The following is a 21,086-nucleotide window of genomic DNA, read 5'->3' on the forward strand; positions in this document are numbered from 1 at the left end:
AATTGATATTGAAAGACGTCTTGACATTAATTTACGTGTTTATTTCATAAACGTTGTTCACAAAACAAGCCTGCTCCTAAACAATCAGCATTCACCCGGAAACAGGAAATGCAAGCTAACCGTACTGAGCACGTTCCGAGCCGTTTCACGCATTTACGTCGAAAGTCGTCAACGTCATGAGCCACGTCAAAGGAAATTCAGTTCCACCAGCAGTTATTATGCTGCGCAGAAATGCAATAAGTTGCCGATGAAGGTGAGGTCAGCTCCAAGTGTGAATGTTTTCAAATCCAGGTTGAAAATCCACTTTTTGATCATATTACTTGCACTGAATGTGGTTTTAATACATATATATATATATATATTTTGTTTGTCATTTTTATTGTTCTCTTTGTTCTCAAATGCTTTGAATCATATAGAGCGCATTAAGTTACCTCGTGTATGAAATGCGCTCTTACAAATTAATTTGCTTTGCTTACACCAGGGGTGCTCAATGCGTCGATCAAGAGGCAGTTTTGGTTGGTGGGGTCTACACAGAAAAAGCCACAAGCGGAAAATGTACGGGTGTTAGCCTTTCTTACGAAAATAAGCTCGCACCCGAAATGGAAGATTTAGCAGGCGCTGCTTTTTCTACAGAGGAGTTTATCGACTCAAATGTGCACGCTCTCATTTATACAGAACAGCAAACGCGAATTAGAGGATCGGAAACGCCGGCAATTACAGGTTGTGTGAAACGGGATCTGGAGAAGGATGGGTAGCGAGCCCGTTCCGGACCGTCAAGCGGGCATCATCCCAGGGTACTCCTAAAACCCTTCCTCCCTTCTTCCTTTCCGAGTTATGCCGCTATTGTATCCTGCGGGCGATTGCTAATCAATGCACGGGAACTCCCGAGGTGGAGGGCCGGCGGGGCCCCCCCACACAACACTCCCTCCCACCCCGCTCTCGTGCACACCGACACGAGGGTGTAGGACAAGTGGGCGCACCGGAGCACGTCCGCCGAACGGCGGCGGGAACAATCGACTTGGCTGGGCGGATAAAAAAAGAGCGGCTGCTAATTTGTCAAAGCGGCTTGTTCTTCCACCCACGGTGCACGTTCTTTTTTTTTTTTTTTTTTTTCCCAAATGTCCTACACGCACACACAAATAAATTCACACTTGCTCCGCGGAAAGCGCTCAGGGGGGTTTGAGCGACAGGGACGCCGAGCCACAAAGCGTGAAGATGTGTGCGCGCGCACACCCGCGCGTAGCCACACAAGCTCACACTTAGCGGCTGACACTCACTCCCTTTTCAATTAGAGTGGCGGCTGGCTGGAACAGAAAAAGGAGGGTGGGATGGGGTTGGGGGCGATGGCTGTCAGGGCGCTGCGGGGAAACACATGCTCTGGCAGGCCGAACGCGCGCACACTCCTGGGGAAGCAGCCATCACCAAATAAGACGTAAGTCTCTTCTTTTTACGGCAAAAAGCGAGTCCGCTCGCTATTCCGCCTCACTTGTTTATGCGGAACTTATCAACGGCAGCAATATGGCGCCCCAGCGGGTGAATTTGAATAGCGCCTTCGCGTCAACGTTTTTAATGAGCTGCTACGCCGTTCAAGGCCGTCCCAATTACACAGACATCAGTGCCGGGCGCCGTTCTTACGACGGCGGGCCCGCTTCGCGGCTCGGCGACGAGCTGTGAGGCGGAGAAAAACAAAAAAAATGAATAAATAAATAAACAAAAAACCGGCAGCGCGGCCGTTCCGGCCCGGACATGTTAAAAAATACAAAACCGCACGGCACGGCGGAGAGCACCTCCTCCAAGGTGGAAATGTTAACTACAATTAAAAAAAAAAAAAAAAAAGTCTCATATTTGCATTTGTTTGTGGTGCAACACACACACAACATAAATATAACAAGCAGTGCTTCATGTTGTGTACAAAGGAGAATGTAGAATGATGATCGCCGTTTCTGCAATCAGCAACATCAATCCGTCCATCCGCCCATTCATCCGTCTATCCATCCGTACGTCCAGCCGTCCATCTGTTTGTCCATCCATCTGTCCTTTCGTCCGTCTGTCCATTCATCCTTCCATCCGTCCATCCATTCATCCATCCATCCATCCGTCCGTCCATCCATCTGTCCGTCCATCCATCCATCCATCCGTTCATTTGTCCATCCATCTGTCTGTCCCTCCATCCATCCATCCATTTGTCTATCCGTCCACCCATTCATCCATCTATCCATCTGTCCTTCCGTTCTTCCATCCATCCATCCATCCATCCATCCATCCATCCATCCGTACGTCCAGCCGTCCATTCATCCGGTCCATCCATCCATCTGTTTGTACATCCATCTGTCCTTCCGTCCGTCTGTCCATTCATCCTTCCATCCATCCATCCATCCATCCATCCATCTGTCCGTCTGTCCGTCCCTCCATCCATCTGTCCATCTATCCATCCGTTCATTTGTCCATCCATCTGTCTGTCCCTCCATCATCCATCCAGCCATCCATCCATCCATCCATCCATCCTTCCGTCCATCCATCCATCCATCCATCCATCCATCCATCTGTCCGTCTGTCTGTCCCTCCATCCAGCCAGCCAGCCATCCATCCATCCATCCATCCATCCTTCCGTCCATCATCCATCCATCCATCCATCCATCCATCCATCCTCCATCCATCCATCCATCTGTCCGTCTGTCTGTCTGTCCCTCCATCCAGCCAGCCAGCCATCCATCCATCCATCCATCCATCCATCCATCCATCATCCATCCATTCATTTGTCCATCCATGTCTGTCCTTCCATCCATCCAGCCATCCATCCATCCGTCCATTTGTCCATCCGTCCGTCCGTCCATCCCTCTATCCATCCATCTCTGTCCGTCCCTCCATTTGTCCATCCGTCCGTCCGTCCCTCCCTCTATCCATCCATCTCTGTCCGTTCCTCCATTTGTCCATCCATCCGTCCGTCCCTCCATCCATCCATCTCTGTCCGTCCCTCCATTTGTCCATCCATCCGTCCGTCCCTCCATCCATCCATCCATCCATCCATTTGACAATCTGCACAGGGGTTGCACGAGTGCCTGCGCCTATCCCAGCTAACTTTGGGCGAAAGGCTGACTACACCCGGAGCTGGTTGACAGTCAAGTCGCAGGGCACGTAGCGACATCATCACTGAGCGGGAATCGAACCCATGCATCCATGCAGTTTGAAAAGAAGCCAGTAGGTTGTAGTGAATAACCTTAAAGTCCCACTGACACGAAAAGCATGATTTTTAGACAGCCCGAATGGACCCATCCGTTTTTTTCACTGCACAACATGATTTTGACGGATGCGGATTTTTCTCACTCCCGCCGTGAAAATCCTTGCGAGGGATTTGTTTTTGAGAAGAAGCAGGAAGTGATGCGATTCGCAGACGTGTGTGTTTCTACTCGTTACCTCTTTGTTCCTTCGTGAGGATGGATTTACTCTTGCATACTATTAAAAAAAAGACCCATCGTGAAAAATGGATTGCACAGGTGCAAAGGGCGAGAGCTTCGTGAGTTCCAAATGACAGGTAGGTGTGTATAGAAATACTACTACAAAAAAAACCAATAGTTTGGGGGGGTTGGGGGGGGGGTATCCTCTCAGAACGTAAGAAAAGATCTGCGTACGTAAGTCAGCGGTGCTAAATGTGTCGATGTGCCCGTCTTCGTCCAGTGTGGCTCATACAGGGAGTCTGTTGTTAGTTCGAAGTGATCCGCATATCATCTAAATGTGCCTCGAAACGATGGGGTAATATTGCCACGGTCCCTTCACTTCACTCGATTCTCTTCTTCCGCGTTCTCTTCTGCTGATGACGTTGCAGGCAATATGGCTGCCACTTGGATATCCAATGAGACTTCCGCAACTTTGCACACCGATTTTTCGTGCAGACATTGACGTGAATAATGTTTCATGACAATATCGATTTTACAATGTCTATCGGGACGTCAGTGGGGCTTTAATCAATGACAAATTGCAAAGCAAAAGAAGCCAACCAGTTCAACGTGAACACTAACCTGACATTGACGGGAGAAAAATCATCTACCAAAAATTCAAAACTGATGGAGCGCCATAATAACGTTCTTATAGCCGACCGCCGCCGCACTGCAAAGAATGGCCTTTCATTTGGAAGCCGCACAATAACACGCAGTTAGCGTCTGGCGCAACCGAAATTCTTTTCAAATGCAACTTAAGTCACACGAAAACGTTGGTGGGTCACGCGGCGCACAAAGGATGACCTTCAATGTCATCAACGTACCATTTTTCATCCTTGGGGGCAGGAGGGCCATTCCGTGATGAATTTAATGTCTCGACAAAAAGAAATCATCCAAACGCGTTTTTTTGCAATCAGGAGGGTGCGCTGGGACAAGAGTGAGGCAATTGTTGGCCTCTTGTAATCTTGAACGCACAAACCCCAAAAAAATGGATATCGACAACAACATAGATCACGCGTTTACCGGGTGATTTATGGAATGTTTTGGGAATTGCTTATTTTGGATTTTGAGATGAGCGGCTTTCGTTGTGAGTCAAAAATTCTAAATTCTTTTGTTCGACAGCGTGGTGACAAAGGAGCGTTTGTGCCATCACTAACGTGAGCTCTGGCAAGAAGACGGCAGTAGATGGAAATGAAGAGGTTGCGCTCTCAAGCCGTACACAAAAAAAAAAAGATTTTTCATTTTTTTGTCCCACTGTCTGAAGCCAAATCAGACAAAATCTCTCCTGTTTCAGGGTAGTGATGATCACCAAAATGAGTTTGTTTCGTTAAATGCCGCAAAAATGTGGGACAGAATTTCGGAGAGAATTTTTTTTTTTTTTTTTTTTTACATCATTTCCTTCAAGGTCAAAGGTTGACATCCATTTCCTTAGTATGGAGTAGCATTTCCTTTGAACTGCATGATTTGGGTCAAAGGACTGCGCCGGAATCCGGGCCCATTCGTCCTGACAAAACTGGAGGAAGTGACGAACAGATGCTCGCCCGGACCCGCCTTTTCGGATCTGCCCGCAAATGTTCGACGGGATTCAGATCAGGCTTTGCGATGGCCACTCCAAAATATTGATTTTGTTAACCTCAAGCCACTTTGGAACCATTTTCATGTTCTCAGGTCAACAAGCGTTCCCGTTTTTCCTCCCGATTTACGTAACATTGGCCGTTATGGCGGAACAGCTCCACTCTGGTATCATCGGACCGCAGCTTTTTTTTTTTCTTGATGTCTTTTTGGAAACTGTAATCTGGCTTTTTATGTTCCATTCTTGGCGAGGGAGGGGCCTTTCAGTCCGCTTCACTGTGGACAAGGAGTCTTTTCTTGCCAGCATTTAGCTTTTGTTCTTGGGTCCATTTGCAGATTTCGTACCAAAACGCATTCATCTTTGGGACAAAGAGCCCGTCGCCTCCCTGAACGGTGCGACGGCTGGACATTCCCGCCATTGTTTCTAATTGTTTAAAGAGAGGTGGCACGGTGGCTCAGCTGGTAGAGCGTTGGCCTCGCAGTTCTGAGGTCCCGGGTTCAACGCCGCCTGTGTGGAGTTTGCATCTTCTCGCCGTGCCTGCGTGGATTTTCTCCCTGCACTCCGGTTTCCTCCCACATCCCAAAAACGTGCAACATTAATTGGACACTCTGAATTGCTCCAAGGCGTGACTGCGAGTGCGACTGTTGTCTGCTGGCGACCAGTTCGGGGTGTACCCCGCCTCCTGGCCATTGATAGCTGAGATAGGCTCAAGCAATCCACGCGACCCTCATGAGGATAAGCAGCTAAGAAAACGGATAGATGTTTGAACAGGTGAACTGGGCACCTACAAGGATCTGGACATTGCACCCAAGGATGAGCCAGACTTGTGGCACACCACGATTGTTTCTCTGATTTTCTGGCTGATTTCTTCGGATTTTTCACATGATTTCAAACAACGAAGCAAGATTGTTTGAGGTGTGGCCTTATATACATCCTCAAGTGCGCTGTCTGATAACTCGCGTGTCGTCAGTTAACCTTCAGACAGCGAGAAAAAAAAAAAAAAATTAAATGTGTGTATATAAACTTCTGGCTCGAAATATAAGTGAATACAAACATAACATTCAAACGTAAGATGGGGGGGAGGTCCCATTTTTCATCCGGGGAAACCCCAAAGTTAGTCAAATCCTCAAAGAAAAATGAAATCGCATTTGTTTTCCATGACAACATCGCGGTGAGCCTCCAATTCTGCAATCAGCACCACGTCCTCTGACGAGAACCAGACTGAAGATGGCGGTGAAGAAATGCGAAAACGGAGACGACATCATTCAATTTTAACAAGCACTCTTGCATTCGATATTGAAAAAAACAACAACAAAAGTATCAGAGGTATCAGAATCGACGGCCTTCGAGGCTGTATGAAGTGTTAACAGCTGATCGCGCTGCTTTTAGTCCAAAGCAATTGTCTACAGTTCATTATCTCCCATGTCTAATTATCCCAACGCGCCAAGCTGCACGGCTCTGTGACTGCACACCGCGGACGCGTCAATGTCACGCGTCGGTGACTCGAGTCTGAAAAGGGACGGGCCAAAGAATCCCGGCTCTACCGTTACGCCAATTTGCGGGGGAGCCGGTGTGAAAGCAGCTTAGAGAATGATGTAAGACGTTTGGATTAGGGAGGGGAGGGGAGGGGAGGACAGGGAGCGGGGTGGGGGGGTGGGGGTGGACACCGCTCTGCAGTTAGCATGGTGGAGTGGGGGGGGGCGCCGACTCGAACAGAAAAAGGAGCAAATAAATGATTTCATGTGCATTTTTGAGGGCTTCGCGGTCGGGTTTGGAGTATTTCTGCTCACAAGCAAACAAACGATTAAAAAGAAAAAAAAAGAAAAAAAATGGGCCTTTAAGGCCAGTCGAGGTGAGGGGCTGATCACGTGACCCTTCAGGCACGTGCACACACGGAGCCCGAGTGGTGCTCGAGCACCCGTCTTTTTATCTGCAAAATTTTGCTGCAGCCCATTTTCTTTCTTTATTCAACAATATTTAATCAAACAGTACATCGGCCGTCATCAATTCCACCCAGACGGTTTTGATCGTTGCGGGGCATTTATGAGTTATATCGTGAAAGCGAAAGAGTGGCAGCTGTGCAACCACATTATCTCAGTTGTTTAATTTCTTTACTTCCCCTCTCATTTCTTTAATTGACCTATACAGGTTAAAGATTTAGTTAATTTTGTCTTGGTCTCACTGTTTTTATGTCACAAAAAGCTGATGTTTGTTAAAAGAAAACTGTTGATTGTGTGAACAGAAATAGTTAAACATTTTTACTCTTTGTGTGCTACTAATCATCTTCTTGAATGTAAGAATTTTGTCGACGCGTTCCCCTTTCTTTTGGCTTGAGCGCCTGCCCCCAAAAATGCCCACGCGCGTGCCCGTCACGTGACCCTTACTCACGTTTGGCACGCGTGAGTGCTCATCTCCCAGACCAGGTTCAAGTACAGGTTCAGCGTGATGAGGCAGACCCAGGCCAAGGCGCTCCAGTCTGCACAGGAAAACGAGAACGGTGAGGTTAGAAAATGCGACACAGCTCCCTACCGCACACCCGCGCACACGCTCATATGTATATGTGACATTTTTTGATGAATGGAAGCCCATTCCCGAGTAATATGAGGGAAACCTGTGGCTTATGGTGATGTATGAGAGGGGGGAGCTCGGAGAGAGATAATGATGAACTATGAAAAAGCCGAGCGAGATAACGGCAGTGAGGGTGCGCGGGACCCGTTTGGGGGGGCTGTTGGTTGCGGAGAGACGACGGTGGGATTGCAACATGGTGGAACGCGAGGAAGCTGACACAAAAGGGAGAACGTGAAACAAAGCGATCTCGCGTCCCGCGTTGTTCTTCGGTTTTCAGGCTTCCTCGTTTTTTTTTTTTTTTTTTTTTCGCTTGTGCGTCCTTGTGTGTGTGTGTGTGTGTGTTTTTCTTGACAGGACAGGCAAGGCCGCTCGTCACAATGATGAATTCCCGGAGCTGCGTGCTCAGCTTACTCGCGTTCACACAGCACAAAAAAAAAAAAAACCCAAGCGGGGAGCGCCGTGCGGTGACTAAGAAAGTAGGCCGGCCGGCTGTCTCTGGCATCTTTCGCGATAAATCACCGTCTCTGGGACAAGCCAAATGCGTCTTACGCGACCGGATCTGTGCTTTTAATTCGGGGGTGGCCAACCTGCGGCCCATGGGCTGTAAACAACCGGCGGACCGCAGGGTCCTTCAAGTAATGACACCCCCGACGCGCCACATTTTGAGGTTTACAAACTGCGGGACAAAAAAATACGTTTATTTCAACTTTCAGTTATCTTCATTGCGCGGCATATGAAGACACTTTTAAATTAGCGCCGTACAGCCATTTTTTTGGACTGCTCATACTCATTCCAAAGCGGCCAACACTATATTCCACAACATCCATCCATTTTCTTAGCCGCTTATCCTCACGAGGGTCGCGGGAAGCAGTGGAGCCTATCCCAACTGTCAACAGGCAGGAGGCGGGGTGCACCCCGAACTGGTCGCCGGCCAATCGCAGGGCACATCGAGACGAACAGCCGCACTCACAATCACACCTACGGGCAATTTAGAGTGTCCGATTAATGTCGCGTGTTTTTGGGATGTGGGAGGAAACCGGAGTGCCCGGAGAAAAGCCACGCGGGCACGGGTAGAACGTGCGAACTCCGCACAGGGAGGGTCCGGGATCGCACCCGGGACCTCAGAACTGTGAGGCCAACGCTTTCCATCTGATCCAACGTGCCACCCTGTTGTTTTTAAATTAGTCACAGGATGCTGTTATCAATGCAGCTGAGGTGTGCAACTCTTTCATCGCTCGCTCAAAATATGAGATGAAGTTCGTTCGTGCCAATATCCGTTGACGGGGGCTTTGGGAGCGAGTCATTAATCAAACTCCGCCCAGGCTGGTCCGGGATTGAACCCGGGACCACAGAACGGTGAGCCCAACGCTTTCCAGCTGATCCACCGTGCCGCCTATTCCAGAACAATTTGTTCAAAATTGCATGAATTGATATATTTTGAACTCTTTTTGTCCATAACGCTGCTGCAGAAATGTTACCGAATGTCCTTTTTTTTTTTTTTTTTTTTTTTTAACCGGCCTTTACGGCGTTGTGTCAGGCCACCATGACGAAAAGAGAAAAAAAAGAAGCTGCTTGGATTTATGCTACTTTATTATGAAATTCTCTCGCACCCAAGCAGTGAATTTTTGAGTTTTACTAAAAGAACTTTTGGTACTTTTATGCTCGGTAGAGGAACGTCGGAATGATATAAAAAGGGCCAAAAAAAACATTTAACCCACAAATGCTCGTAAGATATAAATCGTTTTTTTTTAAATAAATTTCATATGGGCCCTCAGACGACTTTATGAAAACTGAAATAGCTCCTGATGGGAAAAAGGTCCCCCCCTGCCCCCTTTATCCCCAAAACATTTCATAACATTTTATTGGTGTGAATTTAAAAGCGAGCGGGACCGCGCGCGCGGCTCCCACCAGGCTCGACGCCACGCAGAACAAAATGCCTGTTCGGGTTTATGTACAGCCGTTTGTCCCCGGCGTGAGGATGCTCGTGATAAAGCGAGCTGACACGCGCCAACCCCGCAGCACTAACTCACTGCCCATTACGCCGCGGCGTGTGCCTTTGCCTGCGAGAGCCGTAAAAAAAAAAAAAAAAAAAAAAAGAGCACCGTCGAAGAGGCGTATTAGCGCCGAGCCCTAACTAAGAATCAAAATGCTAATCGGCGGGGCGAGAGTGGCCGAACGGCCGCCGTCAAAATGTCCGGCTTGAGTGTCGAAACGAGGCAGGCACACGTGGAAATTGGGTCCGGAACACAAAATTGGAATGCCGGGGTGAGGTGATCAAAATTGGATTGCACCATTTTTCTTTTTCCTGGGAAATCTTTGCGATGTAGGAGGGAAAATGACATTTGAACACAAAATGGTGAATTTGCGACGCGTAGCTAAGGTGGGCTGCAAACGTACACATGACTGCCCATTTTCGGCACCCCCCCCCCAGTCAAATTCAGCAAGTGTTGGGTTGCCAAACGTGTCTTGACCGACGATCCTGTTACGTTGCGTTAATAATTTGTCCTCTGTGATTGGCTCAACATAAGGCCACAAAAAAGTCCTTCCTTCTTGTTTTCAAAGATATTAAAACTGCTTTTTACCATAACAAATATGATTAATATTGCGTGCAGAGATCCTGACAAATTGAAGTTAAACAAGGTCCTTAACCCTCTCTGGACCAAATGAAATTTTGCAGAGAGAAAAATCTGATACTTTCGGAAAATGATACTCTGGACCTGAAATTTTCGATTATATTAAAACGGTTGCAAATTTGCAACCCCTGCACGGAAAGAGTGAAAGAAAATTCCGGTGGTTTGGAGTAACAACAGCTCATGTAATATGCACTCTATCTTGATATTGTGATGTTATATCCGCTCTCATTTAATCGTGTTTTGAGATGATTTTTATCGACAATTACAAATTTCCAAGTGCGCCGCCATTTTCGTGAGTCACATGACCTACGTGCGCGGATGTGACATGTTACGTGCCGTTCCAAACGCTCGATTACGTGGGACACCGTTTATGCCCATCGCTGATTTCTGGGATTTCTCCTCATCTGATGAAGGAATAGCAGTAGCGGTTGATGGGGAAGACGGAGGAATACTTCCATGCAGATTGGAACCTGTGGCTGTAAATAATGTCGACTATTCGGATGGTTCTTCCTGCGGAATCTTCGCTCCCCGGCGTTTGGAACGGCACGCAGGTCACGTGACTCGCGAAAATGGCGGCGCACCTGAAAATTCGTAATTGGCGACAAAAATCTTCTCGAAACACGATTAAATGAGAGAGGATTTAACATCACGTTATCAAGATAAGAGTACATATTACGTGACCTACTGGATACATCGTTACTCCAAACCATCGGAATTTTTCTTGAAATGATTATTTAAGATCTGTATTTAAATGTTACAAATCAATTAGTCGGTGATCAATGGATTAATCGTTGCACATCTAGACCCTACCAAAGCACACAGTGAAGGAAAACATTTTTCAACAACCAACAGCAGCCAACAACACCTTCACATACTGAATGAGTTGCTTGACAGTACACATAAATATGAATATGAATATGCATATGCACCGACTGCCGGAAAAAAATCCCACACTTTGGCATTAAAGCTGATTGTGATTCTGCTCAATATCTTGATATTTTTTTTCTGGCGGCACGGTGGGCAACTGGTTAGCACATCTGCCTCACAGCTCTGAGATCCCGGGTTCGATCCCGGCCCCGCCCGTGTGGCGTTTGCACGTTCTCCCGCCGTGCCCGCGTGGCTTTTCTCCAGGCGCTCCGGTTTTTCTCCCACATCCCCGAAAACACGCAGGGTAGGTTAACTGAAGACTCCAAATTGCCCCTAGGTGTGATTGTGAGTGTGACTGTCTGTCCGTCCTCATGTGCCCTGCTATTGGCTGGCGACCAGCTCAGGGTGTCAAAGATAGCTCGGATAGGCTCCAGCACGCCCGCAGCCGTAGCGACGATAAACACGCCGGCAAGATGAATGAAGGAATTCTTTTATGGATATGTTTGTTTTCACTCACACACAATGGAGGCGCGTCACATTTTTGTAGCATGCAGTGTCAACTTTTTTGTGGATGGCGTGACACGCCACAGCCCCAGGTGTCGGCTTTTTTTTTCATTGGAGGAAAATTATCTCTCCATAAAGACGCGCACGCCGTTCACTCCCATGTGTTACGCCATCCCCACGGCGAGGGTGTGCGAAAACTGCTGAATAGTCGAGTGCCGCATCAGCACCCCAATGGCTGCTTTATAGGCCTCCTATGCAAATGTCGAGCGCGCGTGTGGTCCTTTACCTCGACGGCGCCAAAACATAATGCGCCACTTACGTGGGAAAGGAACAGACTGGGAGTCAGCACGAGCGGACGACAGCGGAACCTCCAAACGTGGTGCCATTTGGAGTTCGGAGAAAATGTTGCATGGGGTGGGGGGGGACGTCAGCCGCAAAACATCACACGAGAAGCCGGCAAATCTCTGGAAGATTAAAAGCCTCAAGTTGCGTTTTCGTCGGCTTCTTGTGGTGCCACCAGAGAAGGATATCAGCGATGATAACGATAGAACGGGAAGTAGAACCCATTCAATAGAGGAAAGAGTATTGCTGCTCCGTACACAGTTCGCCAAATATGAACTTTACACAAATTCACAATATAGCTAGAATATATATAGAGGTATATAGCATATATGTGCGTGAATGAGAACAGGCGGAGGAGGAAGAGTGAAGTTACGGGGAGAAGCGACGACGTCAAATACTTGTGGTCAACAACACAGAGCAATGGAGAGTGTGGTAAGGAAGTGAAGAAACGGGTCCAAGCGGTTGGTGGAAGGTGTCTGGTGGTCTATGGGACAAAAGAGTCTCCGCTAGGATGAAGGGCCAAGTTTATAAAACAGTGGTGAGGCCGACGGTGGCACTGAAGAATCAACCGGAAGCAGAACTGGATGGAACAGAAATGAAGATGTTGAGGTTCTCGAGGTGGGATCGGATTAGAAATGAGCTCATTAGAGGGAAGGACAGCCAAAGTTGGATGTTTTGGAGACAAGATTCGAGAGAGCAGACTTCGATGGTTTGGACATGTCCAGAGGCGAGAGAGAGAGAGAGAGAGAGAGAGTATATTGGTAGAAGGGTGGCGAGGATGGAGCTGTCAAGGAAGAGAGAGCGAGAGGAAGACCAAAGAAAAGGTTGATGGATGTGGTGAGGGAGGACATGAGGACAATGATGGGCTTAGATGGGTAAAGATGACACACTGTGGCGACCCCTAACGGGACAAGCCGAAAGGAAAAGAAGACGACACGAATTCATTCTACCTGCTAAATCACACCGCATGTTGTGAAAAGTTTATGCCCAATGACTAGCAGAACCGCAAAGACTACAGGGGAGAAACCCAATTACGTGTCAAACAGTCGTGAGTGACATAAATTGATGCTAATGAAACTTTAACAAATACCAATTGCTTGAGTTCAAGAGAGACAGGAGACGAACACATTTGAGATGTTATTTGTTGATTTATTTTCACTTTTTTTTTTTTTTTCCCCCCTCACTATGTTCTCTATCGCTAGCGGACGCTTTGGCATTGCCGAAAAAAAAAAAAAAAGGAAACCTCGTGAAAATCGCCTGAGAAATTAGCAAGTTACAACTTAATTACCTTTGATGGGAAAGTGGCGGGCATGTTGGCAGGGTGCCACGTCGACGTGTCAGTTAGCGTCACGCGAGTAAACCCCGACTTCGCTGACTTCCTGTGTGTGCTACGCTAACAGGCTTGACTAAAGGACATTTTCTACTCCCGCATTCCCGCGGACGACAGCGCCCGCTTTGCATAACGCGACCAACGCGTTGCCCCGCGCAGCACCCGCGCGTAGCTTGCACGTAGCCTGCCGCACTCGCAGAGGACCGAATCTCTCGTGATTGGCCCGCTTTAGTCACATGTGTAGTGACATACTTGCGCTGGAATATAAAAGCCCGGGAGAGCCACAGTGATAGGGTCGGCGTGGTCCCCGCACACGAGGAGGCCTTACGCTACGCTAAGATTTTGTTTTCTTTACGGCTAGTGTCGTCGGACAAAGGTTAACTCTAAGTACAATACTTATTGATACAAATACGGGGATATATATAATGTATGTTACCACAAATGGTAATCTTTTGTGGATCTGCGGTGACATGACGTGAACCGGGCGGAAGTCTTTCAACCAATTTTGCCGAATGCAGAAGTTGATTGTTTATATACCAAATTTCGAAATCCAGGCTTCAGCTACGATTGTCATGGTAGCGAAAGAAGTTCTTGCCATTGATCCGGCACGATATGGGGTGACGTTTAGGCTCCAATATCTGCACGAGACCGGGCGATCGCCTCAGAAACGGGCTAACTTCAACGAGACGAAAATTATGCTGTTTAAAAGTGTGAAATGATTCTTGAAGCTTGGGATATTTTGACAAAAACACATCATAGACATGAATAAGACAGCTTGGAAATGTTTTTAAAATATGCAGATGGGAAAATGTGAGCCTATAAAAAAAAATGGACATCATGACTTCCAATGATTTTTTTTTTTTTTTTTTTTAAATTAGGGTGACTCAACGAGCGTCACAGATTGTCTTCGACTACTGAGCTAGGTTGAAATCTGCACTCTAAAAAGCGCACCAGGAATTGGATTATAAAACCAAAATATCTGCAGACTGGCCAGAGTGATGTCAGCATTTGGTGGCAAGCCCTTTGCGCAACGGAATTTTCCCCACATCGATTAGCGTGTGATTAATGTGAGGAATGGACACTGCTGACACGTTGTGCTTTCAGTTGTGTGCGGGAAACAGTTTGGGGAAGGCCCTTTTGTGTTCCAGCATGGCTGTGGCGTGGCGTCGACGTGGAAGAAATTCCCGCGGCTGCACGTGCCAAACTTTTCCCACAAGAACGGAAGTTGCTGTAGGAGCACGACGGGAGATCGACTACACACCGGGTGTCCCATGACTTTTGTCCATTGACTACAGTGTAATTTGAGAACTTTCCACTCATCAACTGGAGCAGGATCTCTACTTGGTAGTCACAAATCGGCACGAATTGCCGTTCGTGTCGTGGATCATTTTTTTGTTCTGTGTAAGTGCCTCTGATGCCACTGTCAGGGCCATCCTATTTACCAGCACTGACCTACATTTACCTCACCCAAACACAAAGATTTGGCCAATTAAACTGCATTAGTTGGAAAATGGATGGAAGGACATTCCAACCAGCTCCTTCTCTTCATTTCGTAGCGTTTCTCTGGCACTGCAGCAGAGGAACAGTGACGGCAGAGAGGAAAAGCGCGACTATTAAACTAGAACCAAAAATCCTCCTTTTTTTCCGGCATGATAGGAGCAGAGTGTCCCCCAAGTGGAGGAGTTCAAGTATCTTGGGATCTTGTTCACGAGTGAGGGAAGAATGGAGCGTGAGAGCGACCGACGGATCGGTGCAGCGTCTGCAGTGATGCCGACTTTGTATCGGTCCGTTGTGGTAAAGAGGGAGCTGAGTTGAAAGGCGAAGCTCTCAATTTACCGGTCGATCTACGTTGCTCCCCTCACCTGTGGGCACGAGCTGCAAGATCTCGGATACAAGCGGCCGAAATGAGTTTCCTCCGCAGGCTGTCCGGGGTGAGAAGCTCGGTCATCGGGGAGGGGGCTCAGTGTCGAGCCGCTGCTCCTCCTCATTGAGAGGAGCCAGATGAGGCGGCTGGGGCATCTGATCCGGAAGCCTCCCGAACGCCTCCCTGGTGAGGTGTTCCGGGCACGTCCCACCGGAAAGAGACCCCGAGGGACGACCCAGGACACGTCGGCTGGCCTGGGAACGCCTCGGGATCCCTCCGGAAGAGCCGGAAGAAGTGGCTGGGGAAAGGGGAGTCTGGGTATTCCTGCTGAAGCTACTTCCCCCGCGCCCTGATAAACGCTAGACAATGGACGGACGGATGGATGGATACGAGCCGAGTGGTGAGGACGATGTCACTAGAGCAACAAAAAAATTGACTTTACATTGAATGTACACCATCCTTTCCCATGCCGTATGAGTTGGCATACATATTTTCGCTGCTCAGTAACATATGGTTAACTCAAAACGACAAAATGAACAAGTGGGGGTTAATCTCTTTGTCTACCTCGGTGACAGCTATGAATATTAAAAATGTTACTTGTGACAGTTAAAGTTGTCGTTTTTTTTTTTTGGGAGTCATTTTAACTTTGGAACATGTCGTCTCTATTTCTGTTACTTCCTGTGGGAAAAACAAAATGGAAGTCGACCAGCTTCCCGGAGCTTCGTCTTACCAAAGTATGTTAGCCACCAGGCCTGGAAGTCACAGAGAGATCCCTCAGGGTGGGATTCACCCTACAAAGAGCGGGGGGAGGAAAACATTAAAAAGCATCGACGTGACTCGGGAAAAATCTGCGTGTGCTTGTTTCAAAAAGCAAAAGAGAGAAACTGACCATGACATACGCTAGGCTGTCAAAGAAGGCGGCGACAGTCAGGCTGAGAATCATCTTCTGTGACAAAATAAACGACAAAATGAGTCTGGCGTGCACGTCGGCGGTGGGACGCCCGGTCAGCGCCGCTTTCCAAAGAGCAATCTGACTGAAGCTAATTACAACACAATGCTCGGGGACCCGCGCAAGTTATCTGGCCCTCAAAATAGACGCACCAATTGGCGGAGGTAGAAAGGGCCTTCGGTCCCCGAGAATTTGGCAGCGGACAAAAGGCCGACACAGGAAATGATGGCAGACAAAAGCAAAACAGGATATGCGGTCATTCCGAGCCACGTCGGATGAGCGTCTCCTCATTTCCTCTCCGCCGCACGCTGAACTCATTTGGCTGCGTGATTGCAATAATCGACAGCTTTAAGCAGGCTCCGCACGCACGGCTGGCGGCAGCCCAGCGGAGAGTGAGGCAGGCAAATAAACACAATCTTTCATCGATACGCGTCCAAAGGCGACCTTCGCCAAGGCTGCCGGATGGAGGCGGGGGGAGGAAACAAGCTCAGCGGGGCCAGAGAGCACTAAAGACTATTGACTGACGGATAACCTTTGCAAAGGAGATGGAGGTGGGGGAGGTGGGGGAGGAAGCGGCGGCCACGCGCTGACCTCGTCCGGCAGCCGGGAGATCCATTCTCAGCGTCGTGTTAAACTGTCATTTTACCTCAGATTACCGGGATCCATCCATTTACGCAGCCGCTTATCCTCACGAGGAGTGCTGGAGCCAATCCCAACGTTTACCGGGCAGGAGGCGGGGTGCATCCCGGACTGGTTGCCGGCCAAGCACGGGGCACGATTTAGAGTCTCCAGTTAATGAAGCATGTTTTTGGGATGCGGGAGGAAACCGGAGTGCCGGGAGAAAAAGGGGAACATGCAAAGTCCACACACGGAGAGCCGGGATTCGAACCCATGTCCTCGGAACCGTGAGGCCAACGCAACACTGCTGCTCCGCCGTGCCGCATTTCCAGGATGACTTTGGGAATCGACTCAACCTGGCAAACCTGCTCGACGCACTCAACGCACAAACATGGCAAGCCGACGCCTACGGCTGATAAAAACTGACGTATTGCTATAACCTGTCTTCAAAAAAATCTGGAAAATTAAAGCTGTGGCAGTGCACTTAGCGGCCATCATTATCGCGCAACGTTACTGACAGCACAAAAGAAAAAAATAAGCGAGCTGAGCGGAACGGCGTACAATCGCCACACATCCATTTAATTAACTCAAATTATGGCCAATTATCCATCCATTCATTTTCTTTTGCCGCTTATCCTCTCGCCGCAGCCTATCCCAGCATTCAACGGGCAGGAGGCGGGGTACACCCCGAACTGGTCGCCAGGCAATCGCAGGCCGCATAGAGACAAACGGTCGCACTCACGCTCACACCTCGGGGCAATTTAGAGTGTCCAGTTGATGTTGCACGTTTTTGGGATGTGGGAGGAAACCGGAGTGCCCACCCGGAGAAAACCCACACAGGCACGAGGAGAACATGCAAACTCCACACAGGCGGGTCCGGGACTGAACCCGGGTCCTCAGAACTGTGAGGCCGACGCTTTACCAGCTGATCCAGCGTGCCGCCCCCACATTTTCCTCATAAAATAAATTTTAAAAGAAAGTTAACGTTCACAGCAATTTATGTAATTACCACACAAACATCTCCACTTATGCGGTATGTCAGATACATAATGTAATGCCGTAGTTCTGGTCCGTCTACAGTCTGTCGTTAACTTACATTCAATTAAATCGTCAGCAATTACACAGTATAGATTTTTCACAAATAAGCCAAATTTTGCAGAAGATTGCATTGTGCATTCCTGTGTCCGAAAAGTCAGAAGAAGAAATTCAAAATGTTAAATCTTGACTTAAAGCCATCAATTGTTTTCTGTTACGACCACCCCCAGGAAGAAGAAAAAAAAAAATAGGATACCGCCACTCCACCCCAAAGCGAGTACACTTCAAAATAACGTTAAATATAAACGATAATCTAGTCTAATCCTCAGGACAGAAAGTTAAAGAACGTAACAGAAAAAGATCAACTTACAATAAAGAATACATTTATTAGTTAATCATGTTAATCAGGGTGTCACACGCCCCCCCACCCCCATCACAATGCGAGCCCTCACTATTTAGTTACCAAAAGCATAATCGAAAAAAATAATTCTGTCATTAGCAAAACCTTTACGCAATGGCCAGGCTCATATGTCAATTGTTCCGACAAGTAACCAACTCACCGTGTTCAATTTTTTTCACAGTACAATAAAAAAAAGGAACCTCGTCTCAGCAGAACGTTATATAGACATTAGCATGCTAATTAGCCAACAAGTACAAATAACGTTAACTCTTAAGTTTAATTGCCATACGTTACCGACAACAAGATTAGGAACAAAGAAACTAACATTAGCTAAACCATTTGTAATTAGCACAGACAAAAAAAGACGATCTGATAAAATTCTCAAACAATATAAGTAACAGCCAATATGCTAATGATACTAGAATATTACGTAACAATAATCTGTTTTATTAAACGGACAAATAAGAAGAAGTAAGGTTAACGTACATTAAGATGGAATATCAACCGGGTTATCGACAGAATTATGGTAAAAGAAAGCTAAAATTAGCCAAACACAACAAAACAGGCACGCCGTGCTATGTCCAATTAGCCAACAGCAAAGAAGTAACGTTAAATTATCTCACGACGTAATAGAACAACAGGACAATAAAAAAAAAAAAAATCAACAGTATAATTTATAAGCGGGAGATGTAATGTTCACTGATATCAAGTTAAATGACTCGAATTTTCACAGCGCTAAGACAAACTAGATCAATGCACGACCGCACGGTCTTCACGGACAAGCGGCGAGCGTAAACTCAAAGAGACGTAACTTCGCCGGCCACGCTGTCGGTGTTGCATCAATCATAATTGAAAGTGAGAACGTAAGCAGGGAACGTTTAACATCTCCTTCCAACTAAAGCATAATTGATAGAAAACGAGAATAAAATGACACTCAAACAAGAACGGCTAATGTGAGGCACTTACGCTTTCTATCCCCATTGGAACAAACAAAAGCCTCCTTCAAATAAATGCCTCGTAGTGTCTTTTTTTTTTTTTTTTTTTAAAGGGGGGGGGGCAACAAAAAGCTCCTAACACACAATGCAAAATGCCATAGATGGGCAAAGAAAACCAGCATCAACATTGGGATAGTTGTAACCATTAAAGCAGAGGATATTTGAACACAAACAACCCAGCAACCAACGTAGAGTCAATATAACAACAATAAATATAAAGATTAGAAATGCCAGCGTGCTTTAGCATCATGGCTAACCAACCATATTAGGAGGGTGACCATTCCCAAAGAAGCCAACGCACGGACATTGATATTAAGTCGTCATGAGCTTTCAAGAGGGTAACTTTTTTAAAGCATGAGCCGAGGCCAAAAATGATTTTTACCCGTGAAGGGTATTCTGTCTGCTGGACTAATATGCAAATAACAGGGACAAGAGAGATCTTTAATTTCCTCATGAGGACCAGCTGCACCGCCAAACCTCGTTCTGAGTCAGCCTCACCGTTGTGCCTCTTCTTATTGCGAGGCCAAAAAATGATTTTTATCCTAGGAAGGGTATTCCCAGTTCTTACAATGTGTCGTCATCCTTCTTTTACGGCTTTCTTGCCGTCCACACACAAGAACCCCACTGACAACTTTGCTATTCCTAGCTTAGCGTCGCCGTCTGTACGCCGCTCAAAAGGGGCATCGTAGGTACCAATTCAAATTGGTGATGACAACGCTCACAGGCCTATATTCTTTATCCTCTGCAAAAAATGAACAGCATTACTGCAATATATTGTAAATCTCATTATTGTGCGTATCCGCTGCCCCCTGGTGGCCAAGGCATGCAAAACCTCACTAGGAATTGAAGCATGAACTCAAAATGCATAAACTGTTTAATTCAGAATGTTTTCATTAAGTCCAGTACAGTACTTTAGATTTTTTTAATTAATGTATTTTAAAAAAATTACTGGTGGGGCTGGAATGGATTTATGACATTTTGATTCATTTTAACAGGGAAAGATGGTTTGAGAAAGAAACATGGTCACGGAAAAAAACAAAAACAAAAACATGTATGCCAAGGCTCCAAAGTAAGAGGAAACCCAATCAATGCAATTAAACATAAAGGCATGCAAGTGAAATTGGAAACATTGCATTGAGGATGGAGCAGAGGGGGCTGTGGAGACGGCAGGCTGGGGGGGGGGGAGGGGAGGGGAGGGGGGGGGCGCTACAGGTCGTTATCGCGAAACAACCACCAGTCAATTAACCCCACGCGTGTGATTAATCTCCTCATTTAACTGGGCTCAATCACGCCCAAGGATTTGTCAGGACTAATTGAGCACATCTGCTGCGGCAACCGCCGCAAACACAAACGCAACCGACAAGACGGCGACGGCGAAGGGGCCACTTTCTTTACCTGTGCCAACGAGTGGTAGCGGCGAAGCAGCCAAATCACAAAGAGCATCAACATGCTGTGGAGAAAAAAACAAAACAAAAAAAAGGGACAATGAATGCATTGGAGAAGGATAAACGCGCACTAACGATGTGTCAGAAGCACCATGGCAACGCGCTTCAAACAATCCCTGATATACCGACATACTGTGAAGGTGAGACACTCCCTGAACAAAATATTAGGTACAGATATTTTGGGCATCATACATCATTGTATTGCATCACCAAATAGAGTGAGGTTTTTTTTTTTTTTATATTCAGATTTTTTTTCTAAATTCGGATACGTGCTATTCTTTTGGCAGCAACAGTCTCAACATCATAAAGTAATACAAAGTACGTAACATGCCAAACCAAATTGGGCTTTTGGTTACATTTTGGATATTAAAAAAAAAAAAAAAAAAACACAACACTTGAAAATTTTTGTGATAAATTATTTCATTCGGCGATGTCAAAAATAAAGCAAATGGTGTCCAATGAAAAACAAGCATCTCCAATTTTTTTCCTTCTTCCATTGTATCCAAAACAAAAAAGGACATTTATTTAA

The 21,086-nt window shown here is 46.9% G+C and overlaps 1 protein-coding gene across 4 annotated transcripts in view; it reads right to left on the minus strand.

Annotated features, from left to right (window-relative positions):
- Positions 1–21,086, minus strand: part of si:dkey-100n23.5 — a 109,711-nt gene that overhangs the window by 73,905 nt on the left and 14,720 nt on the right. For 3 of the 4 annotated variants that reach the window (XM_061841221.1, XM_061841220.1, XM_061841219.1), the window contains exons 3-6: positions 20,508–20,562; positions 16,005–16,061; positions 15,846–15,906; positions 7,396–7,483 (exon numbers count right to left, since the gene is read on the minus strand). In XM_061841221.1, coding sequence (XP_061697205.1) covers positions 7,396–7,483; positions 15,846–15,906; positions 16,005–16,061; positions 20,508–20,561 — 260 coding nt within the window. In that variant the 5' untranslated portion in view covers position 20,562. The remainder of the gene's footprint in view (positions 1–7,395; positions 7,484–15,845; positions 15,907–16,004; positions 16,062–20,507; positions 20,563–21,086) is intronic. The other variant, XM_061841222.1, reaches the window with a different exon arrangement.

The sequence above is a fragment of the Syngnathoides biaculeatus genome, chromosome 14 (genome assembly GCF_019802595.1).
Source record: "Syngnathoides biaculeatus isolate LvHL_M chromosome 14, ASM1980259v1, whole genome shotgun sequence".
NCBI classification, from domain to species: domain Eukaryota; kingdom Metazoa; phylum Chordata; class Actinopteri; order Syngnathiformes; family Syngnathidae; genus Syngnathoides; species Syngnathoides biaculeatus.